General features: G+C 43.0%; 1 protein-coding gene across 5 annotated transcripts in view; it reads right to left on the bottom strand.

Moving 5' to 3' along the window:
• The window catches only part of vps13d (vacuolar protein sorting 13 homolog D), a 41,318-nt gene that overhangs the window by 889 nt on the left and 18,414 nt on the right, over nucleotides 1–22,015 (bottom strand). For 3 of the 5 annotated variants that reach the window (XM_026368148.1, XM_026368151.1, XM_026368150.1), the window contains exons 28-68: nucleotides 21,739–21,910; nucleotides 21,480–21,595; nucleotides 21,022–21,240; nucleotides 20,600–20,907; nucleotides 20,261–20,394; nucleotides 20,005–20,160; nucleotides 19,464–19,647; nucleotides 18,003–18,077; nucleotides 17,682–17,882; nucleotides 17,308–17,397; nucleotides 16,848–16,988; nucleotides 16,585–16,710; nucleotides 11,857–11,962; nucleotides 11,360–11,512; nucleotides 10,815–10,950; nucleotides 10,689–10,736; nucleotides 10,098–10,248; nucleotides 9,488–9,704; nucleotides 9,162–9,409; nucleotides 8,875–9,066; nucleotides 8,629–8,755; nucleotides 8,353–8,495; nucleotides 8,017–8,147; nucleotides 7,734–7,909; nucleotides 7,502–7,625; nucleotides 6,810–7,045; nucleotides 6,626–6,728; nucleotides 5,950–6,107; nucleotides 5,740–5,848; nucleotides 5,490–5,660; nucleotides 4,928–5,032; nucleotides 4,635–4,784; nucleotides 3,655–3,804; nucleotides 3,472–3,568; nucleotides 3,234–3,382; nucleotides 2,439–2,573; nucleotides 2,063–2,230; nucleotides 1,805–1,937; nucleotides 1,485–1,680; nucleotides 1,202–1,333; nucleotides 875–1,115 (exon numbers count right to left, since the gene is read on the bottom strand). In XM_026368148.1, coding sequence (XP_026223933.1) covers nucleotides 875–1,115; nucleotides 1,202–1,333; nucleotides 1,485–1,680; nucleotides 1,805–1,937; nucleotides 2,063–2,230; nucleotides 2,439–2,573; nucleotides 3,234–3,382; nucleotides 3,472–3,568; nucleotides 3,655–3,804; nucleotides 4,635–4,784; nucleotides 4,928–5,032; nucleotides 5,490–5,660; nucleotides 5,740–5,848; nucleotides 5,950–6,107; nucleotides 6,626–6,728; nucleotides 6,810–7,045; nucleotides 7,502–7,625; nucleotides 7,734–7,909; nucleotides 8,017–8,147; nucleotides 8,353–8,495; nucleotides 8,629–8,755; nucleotides 8,875–9,066; nucleotides 9,162–9,409; nucleotides 9,488–9,704; nucleotides 10,098–10,248; nucleotides 10,689–10,736; nucleotides 10,815–10,950; nucleotides 11,360–11,512; nucleotides 11,857–11,962; nucleotides 16,585–16,710; nucleotides 16,848–16,988; nucleotides 17,308–17,397; nucleotides 17,682–17,882; nucleotides 18,003–18,077; nucleotides 19,464–19,647; nucleotides 20,005–20,160; nucleotides 20,261–20,394; nucleotides 20,600–20,907; nucleotides 21,022–21,240; nucleotides 21,480–21,595; nucleotides 21,739–21,910 — 6,307 coding nt within the window. Of the gene's footprint in view, nucleotides 1–874; nucleotides 1,116–1,201; nucleotides 1,334–1,484; nucleotides 1,681–1,804; nucleotides 1,938–2,062; nucleotides 2,231–2,438; nucleotides 2,574–3,233; nucleotides 3,383–3,471; nucleotides 3,569–3,654; nucleotides 3,805–4,634; nucleotides 4,785–4,927; nucleotides 5,033–5,489; nucleotides 5,661–5,739; nucleotides 5,849–5,949; nucleotides 6,108–6,625; nucleotides 6,729–6,809; nucleotides 7,046–7,501; nucleotides 7,626–7,733; nucleotides 7,910–8,016; nucleotides 8,148–8,352; nucleotides 8,496–8,628; nucleotides 8,756–8,874; nucleotides 9,067–9,161; nucleotides 9,410–9,487; nucleotides 9,705–10,097; nucleotides 10,249–10,688; nucleotides 10,737–10,814; nucleotides 10,951–11,359; nucleotides 11,513–11,856; nucleotides 11,963–15,196; nucleotides 15,272–16,584; nucleotides 16,711–16,847; nucleotides 16,989–17,307; nucleotides 17,398–17,681; nucleotides 17,883–18,002; nucleotides 18,078–19,463; nucleotides 19,648–20,004; nucleotides 20,161–20,260; nucleotides 20,395–20,599; nucleotides 20,908–21,021; nucleotides 21,241–21,479; nucleotides 21,596–21,738; nucleotides 21,911–22,015 lie in introns of all 5 variants that reach the window. The other 2 variants (XM_026368153.1, XM_026368149.1) reach the window with 2 other exon arrangements.

Below are 22,015 nucleotides of genomic sequence, written 5' to 3'. Positions count from 1 at the left end.
CATGCACTGGGCGCTCCACGACCCCGACAGTCACTGACAGTCGACCTGTGGTTTCTCCGACCGATCAAGTCACAGCAGAGCTCCGAGCTCCAGATGCTGCTAATCTAGTGTTTAGAGAAAGTTGGAGTCAGACTCTGTTTCACTGATCATCGTTACTACTTTTCTTTTCTGTTAACCCAGGTCTCCGCCCACACTCCCTGCTCTCTCTCTCTCTCTCTCTCTCTCTCTCTCTCCCTCCGTTACTCCCCCTCCTCCCTCACAGTGACTGTTTCAAACACACCGACATGCTGTAGCCCGATTGCAGCAGATTTCCGTGCAGGGTACCAGCGATGCCTGGGGCGTCCTCCTAGCTGCTAACTTATGTGAATCCAGAAACGGATCAAAGTATGTTGACAAAAGTTAATTTTAAACTAGTTACTGCTGAGTTTCATTCATCCAGGAGATCAACCCGCTGAACTAGAGGAACAATAGCTTGATAACTGAGCTGCTGTTCGAAGCAAACAGAAAAAATGCAAATGTCCGAATCAGTTTTCCTGAATAAGAAGAGTTCTTAATCCCGAAACTGCAGTGAACAAACTCAGCAGCAACATGTTTCCAACTTAGGAACCAAATCAGGAACTAATTCAAAATCAAAGTTCCCTGTTCTCGAGTCAGGATGTAACAAATGAAAGAAGGTGATGTGCTGACAGGTTATTATTTGTTTCTACCTACGAGCTGTGAAGCTGTCGGGAAATAAAAGTTTGATTTCTAACGATCACTTGTTTTGTTTTCTGTATTTTTCTATCCATCATTCAAACTGGAGCTCCCTGTGGTGTCAGACAGCGAAAACTGGAAAGAAATGAAGCTGAGTTAAAGAAGCAGTGTGTCATCCTACCATGGGTTTCTGGTGGGAGGGGCCAGGAATCGCCACGCCACTGCTGGTGCTTTCAGCCTTTTTGGTGAGCTGCACGTACACCTTCCCATGATCCTTAGAGACCAGACAGTGGTAGAGGTCATCGTATTTGACCTCCAGGAATATGGCCTCACGGTCCACGTAGTCGCCCGGCTTCAGGAAGTAGACCACCTTGGAGGAGATGAGGACGCAGTAGCTGTCGATGGGCTCCACGGCGATAAAGCTGGAGTGAGAAAACGAACATTGAACCACTCGAGTGCAGGAATCAGGGGGTTGGACTCATACACAGTGGAGACAGGTGAGACTCACAACTCAGAGTGGATGTTGTCAGTGAGGTGGAAGAGCTGCTCCTGTCCGTCAGCCTGGACGGGCGAGTATCGAGGCAGCAGACCCTGAGGGCCTTTACAGCAGCGAGGCTTCCTGACCCGCTGCACACTGAGCCTGGACAAAAGAACAAACTCTCAATACCTTAGTTGGATCTTAAAATGGTTACAACAAGCAGAACCTGTTCAGACGCACACAGATCTACTACGCCCCTGTTTTCTCAGCAGCCTCGTTTATGATTCACACACTGATGATAGACTCAGCCCACCTGTGGTTACTGAGACTAGCCATGTCCCGCACAGTCTGTGCCGTCTCTGAGGCAAAGTCCAGAGCTCCAGCCACTGGTTTGGTCACGGTCCCGACCAAACCTTTGCCCAGGCCCGAGAAGAAGCCGCTGACTCCGCCCTCCGTCTTCACCCCCTCCACCGTGGAGGTGATGATGCTCGTCATGCCCCCGATGATACCTGTTGGAGGGAGAGCTTATTAAAAACGTGACGGCGTGTTTACACTGATGCCTCCGAGGTCGCACGGCTGCAGCCGGAGAAAGAAAACGAGTAACAGGTCAGATCAGTGAACTGTAGCTTGTACCGTGAGCCAGTCCATGGATCCCTGCGACCAGGTGCTCTCCACTAGTGGCTCCGTGGTATCTGATGTATTCTCGCTCACTCTGGTGCCGGTTGTCCATGGTCTTCCCCAACCCGTCTGACAGAGTCCCTGCGAACTGACACACACGGAGGAGGAGGATGTTCACGACACATGGCTTCTTCCACTATTACGTATGTGATTAACGTGTTGAACCCACAACACGAACACCTGTCAGGTGTACACAGGTAGGCAGAGACGTACCTTTGCAGCTGAGTTGGACACACCGTGGGTCACGTTGCGTATGAGACCGCCTACGTTGCCGTATCTGATGAGCTCGGTCACGCCCTCACTGACATCATTGAGGAGGCCCATTGGGTTTCCCAGAAAGTCCACAGAGCCCAGGATCTGAGCTGCCTGGCTGATCAGCTCCTGTGGAAACCATGATGCACATGACAGGTGATGAACATCATCTTTCCCTTCACAAAATATAATTAAAATGACAGAAGTTGTGAATGAATTATAATATTTTTACTACACGTCGATCCAAAAATGCTGAATTTTCATTTTAAGATCCCACTGTGTGTCATTATACACTCTTAGTTTGGACTGTACTGGTCTATTAAAGAGTCCTTCTCACCTCTCTGAAGTGCTTCAGGATGTCGTTGAGGATGATCTCCTGAGTCTCGTAGGGGTGCACTCTAGTGAACGGGTACATGTTGATGACGGCGTCCTCAAAACGAACCAGAGGAAAACCCAGAGTTCCTTTCAGAACCTGTTTGGAAACAAAACCATGAAAAATGTGAGAAAATGTGGAAGCAGCAGCAGCAGCAGCAGCAGCAGCAGCGTTCATGTTGGTGCCGATTTAAAATCATGTCTATTGATTAGAATGTGTCTTGGTCAGGGCTCAGGCCCCAGACTTCCACAAGCAGCAGGGTGAGTCTTAATTCAAATGTACATGTACTCAGGGTACAGGCAACATATAAAGTCAGCTCTTTTATCCAGATGTGTCTCTGTATATTTATCTTTCTCTAAGTCAATAAACCTATTTCACTTTTGAACACACCTTTTTCTTCCAGTGTCAAGACAACATGTGAATCAGTGAACTTTAGGGGCATGGGGCAAATCCAGTTTAGCTGTTTGCTCTTACTTCTAGTTTTTATGCAAAGTTTTGTTCGACTCAGGAAAAAAGGAGGCTTATTTCTGAAAATGCTGAAATATTCTGTTGATATTAAAACAACCCCTGCTGCACTAAGCAACTGTCTGTCTTTGTCTTTGGAGTCAGGTGATGTAACCCTGTGATAAAACCAGCAGAAGGTGACGTGCTGCTCTGCGTCAAAGGTGGCACCACTTTGCGTCAGCTAACTGCAGATTTATGGAGCTGGGCAGAAAAAAAAAAACAAATCTAAAGGAGAATTTAAACAAGCTGTGTTACCTTGAGATCAGGAGGCAGCTTGTGAGAGGTGAAGACACTCAGTTTGACCTGGGGGAGGCTGATCTTCAGGTTCTCGAAGTAGTAACGTTTGGGAGGTCCAGCATCCTCGTTGTGCTTCTCGTGGAAGTTTTCATCCAACCTCTCCAGCTCTGCAGTCGTTACAGTTTTATTTTTATTATTACTCTGTGCTTCCTCACAACATCACACATGTTAACAATGACGCCAACTAACGACCCACCAGCTTCAGTTTGTCCATATCCAAAGAAGCTGAGCAGCTTGAGCAGCAGTTTCTCCTCGATGTTGACGGTGAAGCGTCGGGCGGTCACCATGAGGTGCTGTGAACACATCACGTTACGTCCTTAAAAACCAGGAACTAATCTGGTGTTCTACTGCACAGTGATCCTGACTCGCACTCACTCACCTTGTAGAGCTCCGTCAACATGAGGCTGCTGGGAACCTTGACGGAGTTCACCTGCAGTGCTGGACCAAGCTCATTCACACTGCTCTCACTGGAACTGGGAGTGACGCACAGCATGACAGGCTGCGTGGTGCCCAGCAGCTGGTTGTCCACCTGGTGACCAGAACACGGCTCTTTATACAACGCTCTCCACTACAGCATGACTTCAGTTTGTTCTTGACTAGTGGTAACTGTAAGATGAGTAATAGTCGCTGCTCTGTCATTTTAAAACAACAATCGATCACAATGAGCCTCATACAAGAACTCGTAGGAAGAGATTTGTTCCAACTTCCCACACACGAGCGGTTTTAAGTGTTCCAGACCTGTCGTACGTGTCGTTACCAAACAAACTCCACTTCTCCACACTTTGACAGGTTTAATTATGACACATCGTACAGCTCGGACTTTTATTCGAGTCCTTTGCTTTAGAAAGATATTTTTTAGTATCTAACTTCACGCAGCCTGAACTGTTCCCTCCTTTTTCCTGTCACAGTCCAGCGCTGCTCGGATGAAACCTATTAACATTTTCTAACTGTCTTCTACTGTGACGAGCAGACTTTTAAATTAGTTCTATTTTAGTTTTCCTGACAGCACACTTGAAGCTTCACTGTGTGAGATTCTTATTTTTACTCTTGTTAATAAAACTTCCTCCAAACTTTTGTGGTTCCCCGTGAACCGGTGGCACTGATCAATCTGAAACAAGTGATTCATGACTGAGCAGTTAGAGAGTTTGATGAATCTGATGTGGAACACTTGTACGAACACGACTCTCAAAGAAAAAGTGGAAGAAATGTCAGAGAACAATACGATAAAGTTCTTGCACGAGGCCCAAACTCCAAATAAAACGATTTTATTTAGGAGTTTGGAGCAGTTCTGACTTTACTGTAATCATCTATGAAATACAGTTTGTGAGCACAGTATACGACCCTCTCTTGTTTTCTCACCTGGATGTTCTGAATGCTGAGCTCCAGCACCTCGTTGGCAGCAGTGCGGGTGAAGTGGACGTTGACACCAGACAGTGTAGCGAACACAAGTTCCTCGGGAACCTTGTTGACCAGAGAGACACCGAGACCCTCATCCAAGTTCACCAACACCTGGACACGAGTAGAAGAAGACGTCAGAGGAAACAAAACCCATGGTGTGTTCAAATGTCTCCAAATAAAAACAGAGAAAAATAAGAACAAGAGGAGATTTGTGAATTTGTCGTGGGCTAAAATGTCAGTGACAAATCTTGTACCTCCAGCTCCTGCTCAGGCTCCTTCTTCTTCACCTCCTCTTTGCTCCGGTCCTGTTCTGTGCTGGAAGAGCTCCGGATCATCCTCCTCTGATTAAAATCACTGATCTACAAAAGGAGAAGAGAAGTCGCCATTATCAGACCATTAAGGATATTTTAAGCTCCATTATCTGACTGATGGTGTCTGAACTTTATGCAGCAGAGAAAAACCAGAGAGGAGGTGGATCTGAAGTCAGAGACAAAGTAAAACTACTTAACTTCTCTGAAAATATTCACCTGCACCTAACGAATTGTTATCTAATGTGAGTGTAGACCTCAAAAACACCATGATACTGGAACTATTACTGAGATGATAATAAAAACACATTTTGGTTCTGTCTTTGTCAACGTGCATTAAATAAGTAGAGCTAGATGAAAAAAGGAGACAGAGGAATGAAAGAAGAACCCCTGTTGAGGTAAATATGCAGCAATAAACTCAACTCAGTCGCAGAAACCACCTGATGGTTTCAGTGTTCTGATAAACGGGGGCCAGCGTGGGAACATTTTTACTGGGCTTCATTCTCACCTGCAGGACACGTGTAGGTCCATCTGGCAGCACCTGGACAGACAACACCCCAGAACCAGGTCTCATCTTCTGGTTGATAAACTGCTGCTCAGGCCCAGGCTCCAGCAGCCCAGAGTCTGGTCCCAGCACCACCTCTGCTCCATCATAAAGTCCTGCTTCCCCACCCTTCACCTGAAACGTCACACTAAAGTCTCAGGACTCTGAGCTTCACAGTGGTGCAGATTATTTTGAAACTGGGTGGTGCACCCACCTGTACTACGAGTCGGGGAAGACCACAGGTCAGCATGCCTGAGCTGAAGTACCACGTCTGGGTGGTGCTGCGGCGTGAATCGGGCCTCCTCAGCATCAACGGCTCGAAACTGGAGAGACAAACAGGAAGCAGTAGAGTAACCTCCTAAATGTCCTCATTCCATTAAACCGACTGCAGCGTCCAGAGCCGACTGAGAGGAGCTGCACAAACCTGTTGTCGCTAACGGCCGCGAGCCCGGCGATGTCCAGCACCAGAGAGGAGTCCAGCGGGCGAGGCTGGGCCGGCTTGCTCTGCGGTGGAGACGAGCCTTCGTGACATAGCATGCCCCCCCCAGTCATTCTCCACAGCTGGGAGCGCTTCCCCGGTTCCTGCACAGAAATCAAAACACATATTACTACAATGAAAATAATTTAATGAGAAATAAAGAATTGTTATGTAAATGTTCTAAATACGTCAAATAATCATTTCAAAGTCAAAAAAATGCTTTAATAAAGTGATAAAATAAAAAGTAGTGATTCCAGAATCCAAGTTGCTGTTTGTCTGAGAGAGAAAAATGTCACAGTCACACTGAAGAGTTGAACTTAGCAGTGAAGCTGTTGCTGACTGACATTTTTTCTGGCACAAAATAAATGTATTTATTAGTTTTTGCTACTTTTCAAAGCAGCAGTATGACCTCTGCTGAACACGACTACACTTCCTTCAGAAAGTAGACAGACTTTTACTGTGTTGTCTCCTTTATAAAAGTGTTCAGACTCCACCAGTTTAAGAAACAGCATCTGAACCACAATGAGCGGCGCAAGAAGTGAAGGGTTCTGTCAACTTTCTGAAGAACGTGTGTTGAAGTGTGTTTGTTCCGTCAGGGTTTTTATAAAACTAAAAACAGAACCTTCTTTTTCAGGATGACCCTCTGAGTCTTGGTGTCCACGTCGAGAACTAGTTCAGCACAGGTCACCAGACGCTTCTTCCCAACAGGCCTCTTCTCAGCGCTCCTGCAGACACAACAATGGTTTTTATACAGGAAAACTCGCAGATATGAGATGATGTAATTGCTCGGTGAGATTTTCTCATACTGTGAGAACGTGTGCGTGGCTGCGATGTAGATGAAGTTCTCGTAGTACAGCTTGTTATATTCTCTGAAGAAGTTCATGTCGGCTGTGACCTCTGAGGATCCGGCTCCCTTCACGGTCAGGGTGAGGTAGGGCGGCAGTGTGGGCTCATCACAGGCGTAGTCCAGCTCTGAGCCCGCCTTCACCTCAGTGTGTAGCCGCATGTCAGCCACACCATGCTGCCAGAACTGAATGGGCACCTGAGGGCATTCAAACAGTGGAATATGTTATGTGTGTTCTATTCTGAGCTCACTTTCTGACTGATAACTGTGTCCAAATGTTCTTTCTGATTCAGAGTCGACTCGACATCTTTTCTGAAACAAAACCTCCATAATGGCGCCTGCTGGAAAAAACAACGGTGTGTGGAGGTGTCAAAGTAGATACGGTCTGAACCTGAGCTCGCTTTGTTCTTTCTTCATAGCTAATAACTCGCAGGTACCGGCAAGACACGAATGACAGAGAAGAGAGACTGAAAGTGTGCTCTTTGATACCCACTGGTACAATTAATCACATCACATCACATCCACACTACAAAGACACAGGGTTCACTAGGAGAAAGATCAGAGAGTCTAGTAAGTGAGGTGGGCACAAGCCTCCTTGTCCACCTGCTCCTGGTTAACAGATCATGACAGTGATGCTGATGAAGAGTGGCTTACTTCAGAGATGTTGTCAATGCGGAAGGGTGGAGGCAGCTGGTCGGTGTCAGTGAAGGAGATCTGGTAGGTGGCTCCCTTCAGGCTGATCTCTGTCCGCAGGAAGAAACAGTTGCCCAGTGTGTCCCTGTTCAAAACAAATCCACTTAAAACCAGTCCGATAATTATCTGCACACTTCACCTCAGTGACAAAATGCTGCAGGTCAGAGCAGCTAGGGGTCCAACGTTAGCTGACCTCATGTTGACATGGAAGGACTTCGGTTTGTTGACCTCGAAGCCTCCAGACCAGGTGCAGTTGGGGGTGTCCATGAGGCGCACACACAGCAGCTGGTCGTAGTCATTACGGGGCCAGTGGAAGACGACGCTGGAGCCCGGCAACGTGGAGATGTAACCCTCTGGGTTTGCCGTCCCCTACGAGAAACGTATCCCTTAATGAGCTGCTGTCTCCTACTAAACTGTGTGAGGTGTGCGTCTTAACCAGAACACGGAACAGTTCCAGATTCAGGTGATTCACTCACCTTTCCTCTTGCAAACTCTCTCTGAGCAAAGGCCAGTTTGTGTGTAGTGCGGTTGTCCAGCAGGTAGCGAGGGGCAAAGGTCACGATGTGAGTGTCCCTGTAGCGTCCTTTTCCCTTCCGCACACTGATGCCTGCGTTGATCAAACAGGAAGTTACCAATCCCTCAAATTAATTATATATTTAACACCAGTCCAATAAAATGATCTTCTCTGATAGTTTGAGGACTGATCCTATGTATCAGCTGGAACACGATCAGACCCGAAAAAAGCCCCTTTGTACAGAGCATAATTAAATCAGTGATGTCCATTAGTTTAGAGTGTGAATGCATCAACTTACCTATGTTGTAGATGAGACCAGGCCTGTTCCCGTGTTGAATAACCTTCACTGCCCTGACTCCACTTCCTCCGTCCAGGGAGAAGCCCTGACACCAGCCTGGAACTCCATCTGGGTGGATCCCTTTTCCAATCCGCATAGTGCACCTGGGATCAAGGCAGACGGGGAGAAATGAAACACAAGGATGGATAAAACAGCAGGAGGATTTCTGGGTAGAATACTGCTATTATGTTTAGTCCAGGTGAGAACAGAGTGGTCTGCCCTCTCACACACACTTACATAGCAGGTTGCTCCTTGTCAGTGTAGCAGAAAAGCAATGGACTGAGGCTTCGGGCCAACTCGTGCTCCTCAAACTGACCTGCAGCATCAGCTTTGCTATTGTCCTGACGGAAGATTAATGGCAGACCTGACAGAAAAAACTGGCTTCAAGGAACAATAACAGGGAGCAAGCTCTCAAAGCAACAAATAGATTCAGTTTTTTAAAACTGTCAAATCTGTAGTTTTTAATACCAAAACCAACATTACCAGTCTTGTTGATTAGCCAGTAGGGGGCAGAAATCAGGATCTTCAGAGCTCCCTGTGCTCTTAGGATGATGCGTATGGTGAGACAAAGCAGACGTTTGTTGGTGTCGTACAACCTCATTCGTACCACATAGTTCTGAGTCCCCGGAGGAATCAGCAGCTCTTTGCAGATGGGGAAGCTCTCTAGCAGGATTCCTGAAGAACACACATCACAAACATAAGCAGCTTGAACAAGGAGGAGGTTCAGGGTATCCACTCTATGTAGTGACTGACGTTCGATAAGTTCTGACCTAGCTCCATGTTCTGTGAAGTGTCCGCAGCGTGAAGTACGGCCTCTTTTCCAGGCTTCAGCGAGCCTCTGATGGACGTTCCCTTAATGTAGTAGTTGAAGTCGCAGGGCAGCAGGTTGGCCACCACCATGGTGGGCAGCAGGTAGATGGTGTGGCCTGGCTGTCGATAGATCTGCTTTGCACCGTCAGAAACCGTCTTAGCTGGCTGCTGCTCTGGGTAATTCTCCTTTTTGATAACCACACAAAATCTGCAAGAGGCAGAAAAATGAGAGGAACGGTACCGAAGACGAGAACAAAGAACAGAGAGTCAGGTGACTGACGTTTACCTGAATTTACGCTTAAGGTCGTCATCGAAGTCTGCCGACTGACACTCCCTCTTACTGCTGCTGATCTCCCCGGGCCGCTCCACGCTGGTCCAGTGGATGGGAACCTTACAGAAGAACAAGCCAAGGCCTTTGGGCCGAGCCTGCAGCCGCCAGGAAGTCAGGTGGAGGGGGACAGCCAAGGCCTGGCCCGGAAGGACAGGAGGCAGCACCACTGGTTCTGTTAACACAGGGATAAAGCGGACTTCAACAAAACAATATAAAATAAACTAAAAAATAAGTAAATAAATAAAGATATTTAACAAAGTAAAAATAAATTATGTAGGACCAATGTAAAATAAAATGAAACTGTCAAACTACTATTATGTTCTATACTAGCTACTACTATTTTAATATAATTTTATATACAGAAAATACATAAAAGGCAAAAAACTAAACATTAAATAGCTACTACAAAATCTAGATTTAATAAACACACATAAATGTAATTAAATTAAAATTTTAAACTAAACTAAAATGGAATAGATGCTGTGTTGAATTTTACATACGATATATGAAATAAAATTTAGAAATTTGAGCTGATTTTGATTGATATGATGGAGCAGTGTCTTACTGTCGGGAGCTGAGGGGCTGTCCAATCGGACCTCCATAGGAACATCCAGTCGGTTCTTCACCATGAGGGCAGAGCGGACAGTGATGACCTTCCTGGCGCTTCCCTCCAACGTGATGGAGAAGACCACTCTGACTGGAGGCAGAGCTGAGAACTGAGAGGCCAAAGAAGAAGTGTCACAGAAGTGTCCATTATGTTTAAAATCATACTGAGTATTTGTTCCAAATCATTGTTATTATTATTACTACTACTGTTATTAGAGACGGGCCTTTATTTCCATGTCCCATATTTCATAGAGTTGAAACCACAAACCTAACTCAACAGGAACTGATTTTAACTACTGCATGTTGTTACAGAAATTGAAATAGTGCTGTAGAGATGCATTAAACGACATACTGTATTAAAATACAGGTAATTCTATCTCCACTCACTGTGGAGACAGATTATTAGTTCATGTTGGCCTTTGCTGGTCATGGTAGTTTAGTATATAACTAATTACTGTATATATATTATATTACTGGTATATAATGAGAATTAGAGCTGCTATAGTGCGCACTTTCATTGACTACTCACTGATCTAGAAACAAGACTTACATAAACATGTGGGTGGATGATGTTGGTCCTGCTGATGGGACTGCCAACCTGAAGAGGAGTGAAGGAGAAAAAGATGTTTTAATCATGTTTTAATAATAAATACTAATGTTTTTGACTTATGCTCACAGTGTTGGAGGAGTTGTTTCTGTCCGGTGCTGCATAACGAAAGAAAACTCCCACTTTGTCCACAGATACCGCCTTGACTTGCTCCCATCCACACACCCGCACCAGCAGCTGATGGAGCTTCAGCTCATGAGTGTGTCTGCAGAGGAGGGAATCAGCAATACAGAAATTAGTTTTTGAAAACTCACCACTGCATCATTAATGCTAGACTGAGTTTAAGAGCCTATGAACAATTGTTAACATCAATAAATTAAAACATGCATGGGAACATTAGTAAAGTTCCATCTCCTAGTCATGTTGATGTAAAAGACTCATGAAGATGAAGAAGGTGAGGATGATGGCTAAAACTACAGGAGTGACATGTCTTAAAATCCCAACAATCAAACTGATTTTATATCAGTGTAATAGAAACAGAAATACAGATAAAAGACAAACGTGACGAGTACTAATAATCTTAAAAGAAGAAAAGTATGAATAACTGCTAAACCATAAAACAACATTAACTGGACCAAATGAAAAGGTTCTGTGAATGTGACTCAGAGCTGTACCGGTGGCGGAGTTTCTCACGGGCCTCAAACTCAAAGGGAATCTCCTCCCCAGGCAGCACCTCTCTCCACTGGCTGACGTTGTGAGTGTCATCAGTTCCTGGACCGTGGACATCTGAGATGGAGTCTGCACTACTGCTGTGTGACAGTGCCACCCTGTGTGAAACAGATGGATCGACTTAACAGGACACATTGATCAGAAGACTTGTGTTTATCCAAAGTTAATTTCACTTTATCTACAAAACTACTAGTGAAAAACCGACCCTGCCCACTGTCACACTGACTGTACACTAACATGAGTAATGCAACCCTCCTGGATCCATGAATGATCTTTGTTCTCATTACACAAGACTGATTTTTTGCTAATCACACCATTTCCTCATCATTACTACAGTAATATTTTAGCTCCAGGAGACCCTATAAAACCTATACCAGATTCCAAATCCATGTACTAAACTAGTTTGCTGTACATGTACCACAATGGTTATGGTTCCACTTACCTTGTGGGGGTGGTAGTCAGGGTGGCAAACCACATGGTACATCCTGTGTGGTTGCGCAGAGCATATGGCACGAATGGCTGCCTCCTCTTGGACAGCTTGACATCTGCTGGAAACAGAAATCAAAACCAAATCAGAGAGAAGAGCGTGTTTGGCCTTTTACATTATTAAAACTAACTTCACTAGTGTATGTTCAAAACAGTCATGCACTTGCTTTCCTCTCGGGCTGTGAGATCTCGAAAGCAGCCAAGGTGCAGACACCTTGAAAGTGTTTAGTTAAAGGAGCACTCTATTGATTTCACCCGTGAAACCTGCTGCACAGAGAATTGTTGGGGTTCTGACAGTAACTCTGGGTGTTATTTATTTATTATACTTATTTCAGACTGGGCTTGAAAACAGCCTGAACCTGGACAAGAAGTTAGTGATATCTCAGAGAAAAATTTTTAATGAGCCCCCAGTTCTGCAGAATTCATTAGAGTACCCCTTTAAAATGTCAAGTAATGAAAAATCATACATCTGAATATTGGACATTTTCAATTATAACACTATAAGTGGTTATAATTGTCCTGGCTTGGCCTATTTCACATTTTGCACATGAACACACAGTACAGTAAACGCAAAACAATACGTGGAGTCAACTGTAAAAGCTCTTAAACATAAACAGCAATAAATAAATGATTAAGCTACAAGACACTGAATGTAAAGTGAAAAAAGTGTAAATATTATCAAACTACTGCATCAACATTTGGACAAAGTAACTTGTAGTCAAGTTAGCATTAATATCATAAAGACAAAAACATGATTTAAAATTATTAGATGGAATAACTTTGCTTAAAATGTGTAAAATAAGTTTCTATACACAAAGTGGTAACAGAAACTGGATTCAAATGAACAGTGCAAACTGTTCAATTAGACAGTAAGTTGATGATGACAGGCATTAATTCGGTCTCGAGCTGTAATCAAAAGTTTAACCCGGCAGAATCTTCTCTTTTTCTACATAAATATCACCTTTGACAGTTTCCTCTACAATTTGCCTGTTAAACTCCAATTCGTACAGCAGCTCCATCAAATCGTCTTGGTGCAAACGCAGCAAAACAGGCCCAGACAATATCACTGCCACCACCATGTTTTACAGATGGGATAAGGATCATATGTTGGGATGTAATGTTTTATCATCACCTGTGCAATGTTCTAGTTTAATCTCAATGGTCCATAAAACATTCTTCCAACAGTGACCTGACGTATTCACATGGTCATGAGCAAACTGAAGACAATTAATGTTCCTTTTGCAGTGCAGAGGCTTCCTACTTGCAACTCTGCCACGACACGACTGTGTTTCAAAGCTGGCCTGAATAAAGAAGCAATGTCTATTGACATTAGCTACTGCACGAGAAGCCTTTTTATTTCCCACATGTTACACTGGGGTTCTGGTGCAGTGCTGGTGTTGAATGTGTACATGATCTATCTGAGTTTGAACTGGTGAAATCCAGATTCTCTAACACTTTATTTGAGCCACAATGCACCTTTTCAAACCAGTATTGTCGAGATCAGATTTTGATGACACACATTTCTCTTCTTTTAAGACAGGGCCTCCCAGACTGACACACATTTGCCATATACAAATATATACAACAATAAATTAAATAATAAGTGTAATGTCCTTTTATGAAGTTTTAAAACTTCCTTCAAAATCGGTCCACACTGTCATTTTTATGCAGAAGTGGAGAAAATTCTCAAGGGATCATATCCTACACAACAGTCTTTAAAAATCATAAAGACAACAAGCACCATGTCATGTGAACTTTCACTCATGCATTCATAACTACTGGCCATGCAGTGGAAAACAAATGACAAGCAAGTCATGCTGTTAAGGCAAATTTCAATCACTTAAGAAGAGGAGGAGGAGAGGCAAGACAAATTATGATTATAGTGAAATCTAACAATAGTTATGCTAATGACTGTAGTCATCACTTAAATTTAAATATTCACACAGTCAGCCATTGTTGCATTGTGCAGCCAAAAGCACCAGGTAGGATTCCTGCTGTCATACCACCAGCATCTTTCCATTCCTGATGAATCATCAACTATGGGCCCCAAGATGAGAGGCTGTTTCCATTTTAACACTTCTGAGTTTATATAAACCAGAACTAGTGCAGCAACAGCAACTTAATAAAAGTGTTTTGAGATACATGTGTAGCTACTTGAAGTCCTATGAATGTTAAATGAGTCGCAAGTGTGAGAGAATACATGAATATGTAAGAAAAACAGGGAGGAAAATGGTTTGACATTAACAATCCCCCACTATTTATTCTCAGTCCATCTATCCTGTTGACAGATTAAAAGCCAACAGTGCCTTAGGTCACTCTTACTTTGTATTTTTTGTTTTTCACTTTCATTGAGGGATAATTTTATTTATTTATGTTGATCTTTTTTATTTTTATATATTATATATTTATAGTATTGTGCAAAATTTTTACTGTAGCTAAAGTGATAGATTATGATAGATAAAGAAATTTTATTTATCAATTAACTTCATACAAATAGCAGATAAAAAAAACCTGAGACCACCCTTTATCTTTTAAACAGCACCAGTTCTCCTGCAGTAGATACACTTATGCAGTTACTCTGTGGATTTAGGCTCAATCGCTTCTGTCTCTTGATACCAGACTGGTTTCATGATAGTGAGACTGAGGCTCTACGGCAGCCAAACCATCTATAGAGAATGTGAAGCTACGTCACTTTGTATTTTGTTTTGAAAAGAGACACTACTGAGAATAATTACTATTCCACTATCTGGACACTGTAAATAATCGAATTGGACTAAATGCTTACCCCCGGGTTTCTAGTTAACGCTTCTCTGGTGGCTTGGTGCAAGAGTTGCTAATTCACAAGTTGGCAAACTGCATTAAAAAGGCAGTGGGAGCCTCACAACACGACTCACATGCAAACAAATTCGACACAGCGTGACGTCAGCTTCACATTCTCTTCTGCAGGAGTCTTTGTTCTTCTAGTCTGTGCAGACAGTTCTTTATGACTAAGTGGATGTTTGAGATCAGTGTCATGTAATAAAATAAATAATAATAAATAATAAAATGCCTAAAGCCTTTGTACAATATGTAAAACATTTTAAACCTACAGCATGACAGAGATAACATGTCTTGGTCTCATTGGTTATGATTATACTGTCATTTCCTTGCAAAAAGTATTTGATACTTTTAATCCTATTGACCTTATTGCAAATCTATGTTGTCTCACAGCACTGGAAGGTGGGGAGCAGTTGATGATGACTGAGTGAGTGTGCTGGTGAAGGAGACTGACTGGGAGACTAAACTCTGAACTGTACCTCCGGAGTGAATCTGCTGCTCGAGGCAGGTCAAGCTGGCTGTGCTCCTAGTTCTAAGGTGAGCAAGAGGAGCACCTGACAGCAGAGAGAGATAGTTACGGAAGAACAGAGACACATGCAGAGGGAACACACAAGAGGGTTAAAGGTTCATCATCCTCATTCAGGTCTGTGTTGACAATCAGCACTTCTCCTTTATGAATAGTGCAGTTCATGCATCAAAACAAGTCATCTCCCTTCTATTTACATGTGCTCAGCAGAACAACTAACATATCATGTCCATTCACGTCCTATTTGACAGAAGGACCGAAGGAACGTGGCTGATGAGTGGCACGTTTTGTGGCTTTTCATTTTCCCCCCCTTCTGTTAACTTTACAACTCTTTTCAGAGCAACGCTAAGCGAAGCTACCCATCAACCAGGTTTCTCTCAAGATGAACTGACAAAACCAAAGTAACAAACGGAATCACTGCCAATGACATAACTGTAGTTTTTCTATATTATTCTTCTTATAATCAACAATTCTCATTAAATATAAAAACCAACCATATGTTGTCTTTTAAAACTTTCTTACACTGCCCACTGGTTCTTACTCAGGACCTAAAACAGCTGCTGACATTAGTTAACAACAAATGCTTATTAAACAGAGGTAAGGGTACTTCTTTTGGTTGTCTATTGGGCTGAAGTGTGAGCTGCTCCAAAGGTCATTATTTATTAGATTTACTTGAATGTTTGGATCAGTCTTTAGCTGCATCACTCAGCTTTTACTCAGCCTCATCATCTACAGCCACCCTGACATAATCTTGCAGGACACCTTTATTAACACTTTAATAATTAATTAATTTTACCCTCATTTATGAAGATAAGGCCACCAACCTGATAAACTATAACAAGATATTGCCTACATCGGTAAGTTCCTACCATATTTTAAGATGAGTTTTTAACATGAATTCAGGTAATTCCTAGAGGGTTCACTAAACATTTCTATCCACTGTATATCAGTCTTTGTATATATATATCATAATAAATATTCAGTTTAATCATTATTAGTTTTGCCTGTGCAAATGAGATTTGATGACAATAAGAATATCTCTAGATGTATAATTTACGCTGACAACATCAAAAACAGACTAAAGATCCCATTAAATGTTCTGTTCAGTAATGTTATGCAAACACATTAATACGTGAGTTCTGACTAGTGTTGTAAAAACTGCAGGGAATAAATATGAAATCAACCAGCACAAAGTTGAATCCACCTTAACTTAAATATTTGAAACACTTTTTAAATTTTAATTCTTGTCCATGATGACACATCCTGACATCCATTTAAAACACACTTGAGGTTGTTAATTACGCAGCAATTTATTAGTGATACTGAACAGTTAACACTCACTCTGTGTGAAGCTGGGTGGGTCGACCGAGGAGCCCATCCACGGCTCAGGAGCTGACGACTGGGGGGCCTGTTCTTCCTCGTTGCAGTAATCAGCTATCCAGGAGCTCTTGGTGGTGTTGTATTGTTCTGCAGGGTCAGATAAAGACATGTTCAAGTCTGACAATGTAACTACAAACCAGCATAAAGTTAAACAGTGATTTGACTAGATGTGCAGCTTGTGCATGTTTATGTGCAGAGAATTATTTTTTCTGGCCTTTACTCACCCAACAGAACAGAGGTGATGTTGACATCAAGTCTCTGTTTGGCTTGAATCCCCATCTTGAGACGTGGAGGGTGGAGACGGCCGGCGGCCTGCTGCTGCCAGGACAGGAAGCAGGGCCAGGGCTCAATGAAGGGCTCCCAGCCTGGGACACACACAGTTGTACAGGGACAGTTGTAAAAGAATTGGATTTGTACACCTTGAGAGTGAGGAAATGGGCAAAGAAGACCACCACACACTCCTTACACTGACTGACACAATGTCTTTCAGCTCTCTCCTCTGGCAGCTGTTACAGAGCTGTTTGGCAAAGCTACCAGAAACCGGAACAGTGTCTTTCCGCATCACATCTCATTCACAACTGATCTTGCGTGTTTAACTGTACCTGCACACTGAAATTCACAATACTGTTTATCCTATAAACTTTAAATAAATGTTCTAATGCTGCAGGTAGGTCCTATCATTACCTGATAACTCTCTGTTGTAGTAGTCTCCAGAGAGAGTGAAGTTTGCTTTGCCTTCCTGGGTGGAACCAATGCGCTGCAGCACAAAAAGCCCTGCAACAACAAACAGAGCTGATCTTTGACACATGTTACACACAACAAGACAGACAACTGAAAAGAAAACACTTACCACACATCTCTGGACAATTATCTGCTGCATTCAAACATTGGTTCAATCAGACATTATTCAGACTTTGTACTAGTGACCACATACAGCTGCTCCGGTAAATGTCTGGAAAAGTTCAGGGGTCCAGTGCATGTCATGGTTTTAATTACGACACTAGTCCTCAGTTCAAGAGCGATCATTTCCCATTCCTCTATTTTAAAAAGTCACTTACTGGAGAAGGTGAGCTCAGCCAGGGGTATGTCACAGTCCAGACAGTCATCGATGAAACAGATGCAGACACTTTCAGCCTTCACTTCCACCCCGGACAGAGGAGCCGAGTGGCTGCTAGAGCCAGAGTCAGCCCTGGCTCTGGGATGGCCCGCTATGTTCTCAGCGTTCTCCAGCAGCCACGTGGCAGCCTGGTCTAGCTGGCCTAAGGGACGTATTATTGTGTCTTTATACAAGCTTTCATTAAATATTGTTTAAGACTTTCTGACTTCTGCTGCCATGTTACCAGATGTAAAGAACAGTGGTAAAGATCTCAATCACTCACCTTTACAGAGAATCAGGGCTCTTTTGCAGTCTTCCTTCCTGAAGCCAAGATCGCGTAAATGGTTCAGCTGTCCCTCTGTGGAGACAGGAGAGCCTCATAGTTAGCTTTTACTGAGAGCAGTCGTTTGAAACACAGCGTAATACATGTTATTATATGAAGTTAAAACTGAAAATAACACTTTCAGATAACAAAACGTGTATCGTGACCTGTCTTAATACTTTTGTATTTCCCTACTTACTAGTTCTGTGTGCACTTAAACCTTTCGCTCTTATACAATACATAAATCAGCTCACACATACATTTGTATGCAAATAGGAAGAATGGATAATGAGCCTTTATTCTAATGTTACTGCAGCCTGATTGCAGACGTTGGAGTTGTTCGTTAGAACTGGCTTGTTAGAATTTGGCAGGTCAAAAAAAAAAAAAATTATATTATTAGAAAACTGTCAGTTAATGAGTTTTTCTCAAATCCAGGTTTCTCCACTAAACAACTGATTCAGGGTCTGAACTGGTGCCTATGAAGCAGGGGAGGTATCAGCCCTCACAGTCCCCTGGGTGACGTGGGTGAAAATTCCTACATCAAGGATAAAAAGACTCTTATATATGGCTATAAAAAGTCGTTGCAAGCTGTGCCAAAGAGGGGTTGCTAAGTACTGTCTTAGTAGGGCGCCCAAACTTCTGTACAGTAAATGTCACAATTTGGAGGTTTCTTCTGTGCATGAAATAAAAAGTGTAACCACATTAGCATTTAACTAAACGTTCAATGTTTAATCCCTGTTTGCTGCAGTTGCATTTACTTCATTTCCCTTAAAGAGGCCGTTGTTTAAAGGTCTCGTTCAACGACCTGCACGAATATGTGAAATCACACTGTGGTTCCTGAACAGTTTCATGTGCTGCTCAAAATATTTCTTATTCACAAGTTGATTTAGCCGTTTGATCTGTTGCACAATCAGTAAATACTGCTCTTCGATGTTCTCGGAAAAAACATATTTAAATATTTACTGAATTAATCTATAAATAGAGATTTAGACAAAACTTAGACAATTTTCAAGTTAAACCCAGACAGTGAACAGTATTATACTGAAGTGAACTCAGTGATAACAGGTATTTGTTGTGATGCTAAATAATCAAGAACAGAGAGTAGATCAGCTTTTAAAATGCTCACTGAATTGACTGAGGTTGTTGCGCTGCTGCATTTATACTGTGTATGTGAACAAAAAGACTGATTTGATGACAGAGAGGGTTACAGCTGCTGCCTGAGAACAGAGACTTAAATAAACTACAATAAACAAACATCTGATCTGTGGGACCACCCTGTATTGAGGAGGGTACAAAAAGCCCCATGATGAAAAATGTAAATACAAAGATATAGATGACAGAAAAGATAAATAAATGATCAAAGAAAAAACACTGAGACTGAAACTAAATCAGCTAAACCAAAATGCTCACTGATTTACTTACCTATGAGGGCCTCAGTCTTTTTCCTGAAGCCGTCTTTGGGTGTAGCAGCAAGCTCTGTGCTGGGTCCAGCACTGTGAGAGTCGGGGGGCTCTGGGGTGCCGGACGTAGGGATGGACTTGGCGATGGCCAGGAAGAGCTGAATGTCATTGTAGGACAGACGGATGTCCAGAGTGGGAAACTGAATCTGCCAAACAATCACATGCACAATTACCTTTCACAATACGTGTCCAAGTGGAGTATTAGTCATCACGTGAAAACAGTTATATAATGTCTTCTGTGGTTGAGTGACTTGGGCAGAGCTTCAAACTCTATGTCTGGAGTTGTGCCTAAGAACACTCAAAGCTGCTACCAAAGTACTAAAGTATGTGAATACTCCAATACTAATACTCTAAATTAGTTTTTTTGTTTGTATTTTTTACACAATTGAACATGTTTTCACATCAAGTGTAGATTCAATTAAATCCTCTGCACATGTGCAAACAGTAAGGGTGTCTTAATGCTTTCTGATGCCCCTGTATATGTCACATAAGTTAGTCCTGACCTCCAGCAGTGGCGGAATATCCTCCACATTGAAAGCGTCCAGTAGACCTGAGCTGCTTTGATATGTTGGGCTTCCACACAGCTCCACCTGTACATTGACTGGGTCGATAATGGACAATGCTGTCTCCTGCTCACTACCCAGCCGACACGAGAACACCTGGGGGCGACATGATACATCTCAATGAAAGCTAATAAAACTATGATCTTCATATTGGATTAGTAGTTATTAGTACTAAAACAAGTACAGTAGCAGTCACCTCTATTCCTGCAAGGCTGCCGGAGAAGGGTCTGTCCAGCAGACGAGGTTTGTAGGTGAGGACAGTGGTGCCTTTTAGAATAATAGCATTGGTATCATGACAGGACGAGTCCTCCACAACCACAAACTCTGTGCCTGAAGTCCAAAAAAATATATACATATAAAAAAGACGAATTCAGTAGCATACACAGGTCAAATCATGTAGGATTTTATACAGAAAGCTGTGTAGTTTGTAGATGAAGCAATAGCTACAGAGGTGCGGCTACATGTGTAATTCTGAGGCTCCAGCTGTATTGTTCTAATCTAGTTATAATTATCATTCTTGGTCATCGTTTCTGACCTGTGACGTTGATCTTAACCTCTAGGCAGCGGTCCTGATTGACCGGCACTGTGGACCTCTTGGTGACCACACCGGTCTTTACTGTCTTCGGCATGACAGCCCCGGTCATGATGGTGGTGGTGCAGCTGCCCGAGTCAGTGCTGGTGTTACTAGGCCAGCGCTGTCTCGGTGTCTGAATCTCAGTGCCGCCTGGTGCCTTCTCTACCGGCACCCGCAGGAAATCTCGCACCAGCTGGAGCCAGTCGAAGATTAGAAAGACCCTCAGGTTGTTGAGCACCACCGTGAAGCAGGAGGAGTCACGTGTGGATCTGCAAGAAAATAGACAAAAAATGTTTATTATTTAACACTATTTATAATTTTTAATTTGTGCTTCTACATAAATTTCTACATGTTCAATGAGTGAGGAAATTCTCCACTGATACCTATAATGTAGTTCCAGCTGCAGTGACGCCCGGTTAGTTCCTGTTTTGGAAGGCTGGAGAATGCAGTCGAAGACATTGTGTTTGGCTCTTTCAGCTCCACCAGTGTTTAGCCCTGTGTACCGCGTGTCATATGCCAGCAGAGAGTGAGACACTAAGTTCACCGACTTGGATCCATTGGAGAAACTCTCAAAGAGCAGCTTAGACTTCATGAAGTCAAACCTTTTTAAAACAAATACAAAGATGATTTAGCAACAGAGTATATCATATTTCTATTATAGGTGCTAGTTGAACTATTTATAAGCAGTTTACAACAGAGTGTAATGCATAAGCTAGTCCAGGCATTCTGCAAAAATAAAAAACACCAACACCAACAACATTTTGTGTCTTGCTGGATGAAATCTGGTGAAGCAGCATGAAATGTTATTTTATAGGGAAGTGGGCAAACAGAAAAAGCTCACCTTGCTAATGAGCTTTTATGTTCACCGGGTTTGGGGCTGTCTAAGAGCTCCAGACTAACGTCCATCATGTCCACCAGGAATGACAAGTTGGTATAAACATCTCCACTTAACACCGTCTGAAAAAACAAACATCATCACTCTATTCTACTTGCAAAATAGCTAATGTAGCTGTAAGATGAAGACTTAAGGTAAAAACTGACAGGCACTTAGTAAGGTGTTGTTTGTCAGAGTGTGTGTGTGTGGTGGCCTGCTTTCTTACATAGGTGCTGGGGTCCTGCAGGTTGTACGGTCTAAGGAATTCTTCCACAGGCTCTCCCAGGTTGTTCTCCAGCAGGCCTCTGATCAGCTGGTAGTGCTCCAGGTCCAAGGAGCAGTGTACTGACGACAGGCTGCCATGGATGGACATGTCAGGTACTGCATGGTTCTGCTCCCTGGCAAGAATGAACACAAACAAGAGTTTGGATAATGAACATGGTCCTATACTGATGTGTTTCATAAGTTATCTGTGTGATAACAAATAGCCTGATTGGTCCTCA

Source organism: Anabas testudineus, chromosome 7 (genome assembly GCF_900324465.2).
Source record: "Anabas testudineus chromosome 7, fAnaTes1.2, whole genome shotgun sequence".
Lineage (NCBI taxonomy): Eukaryota > Metazoa > Chordata > Actinopteri > Anabantiformes > Anabantidae > Anabas > Anabas testudineus.
Note: the sequence above shows the minus strand (reverse complement) of the source record. Positions and strands in the feature narration are given on the sequence as shown.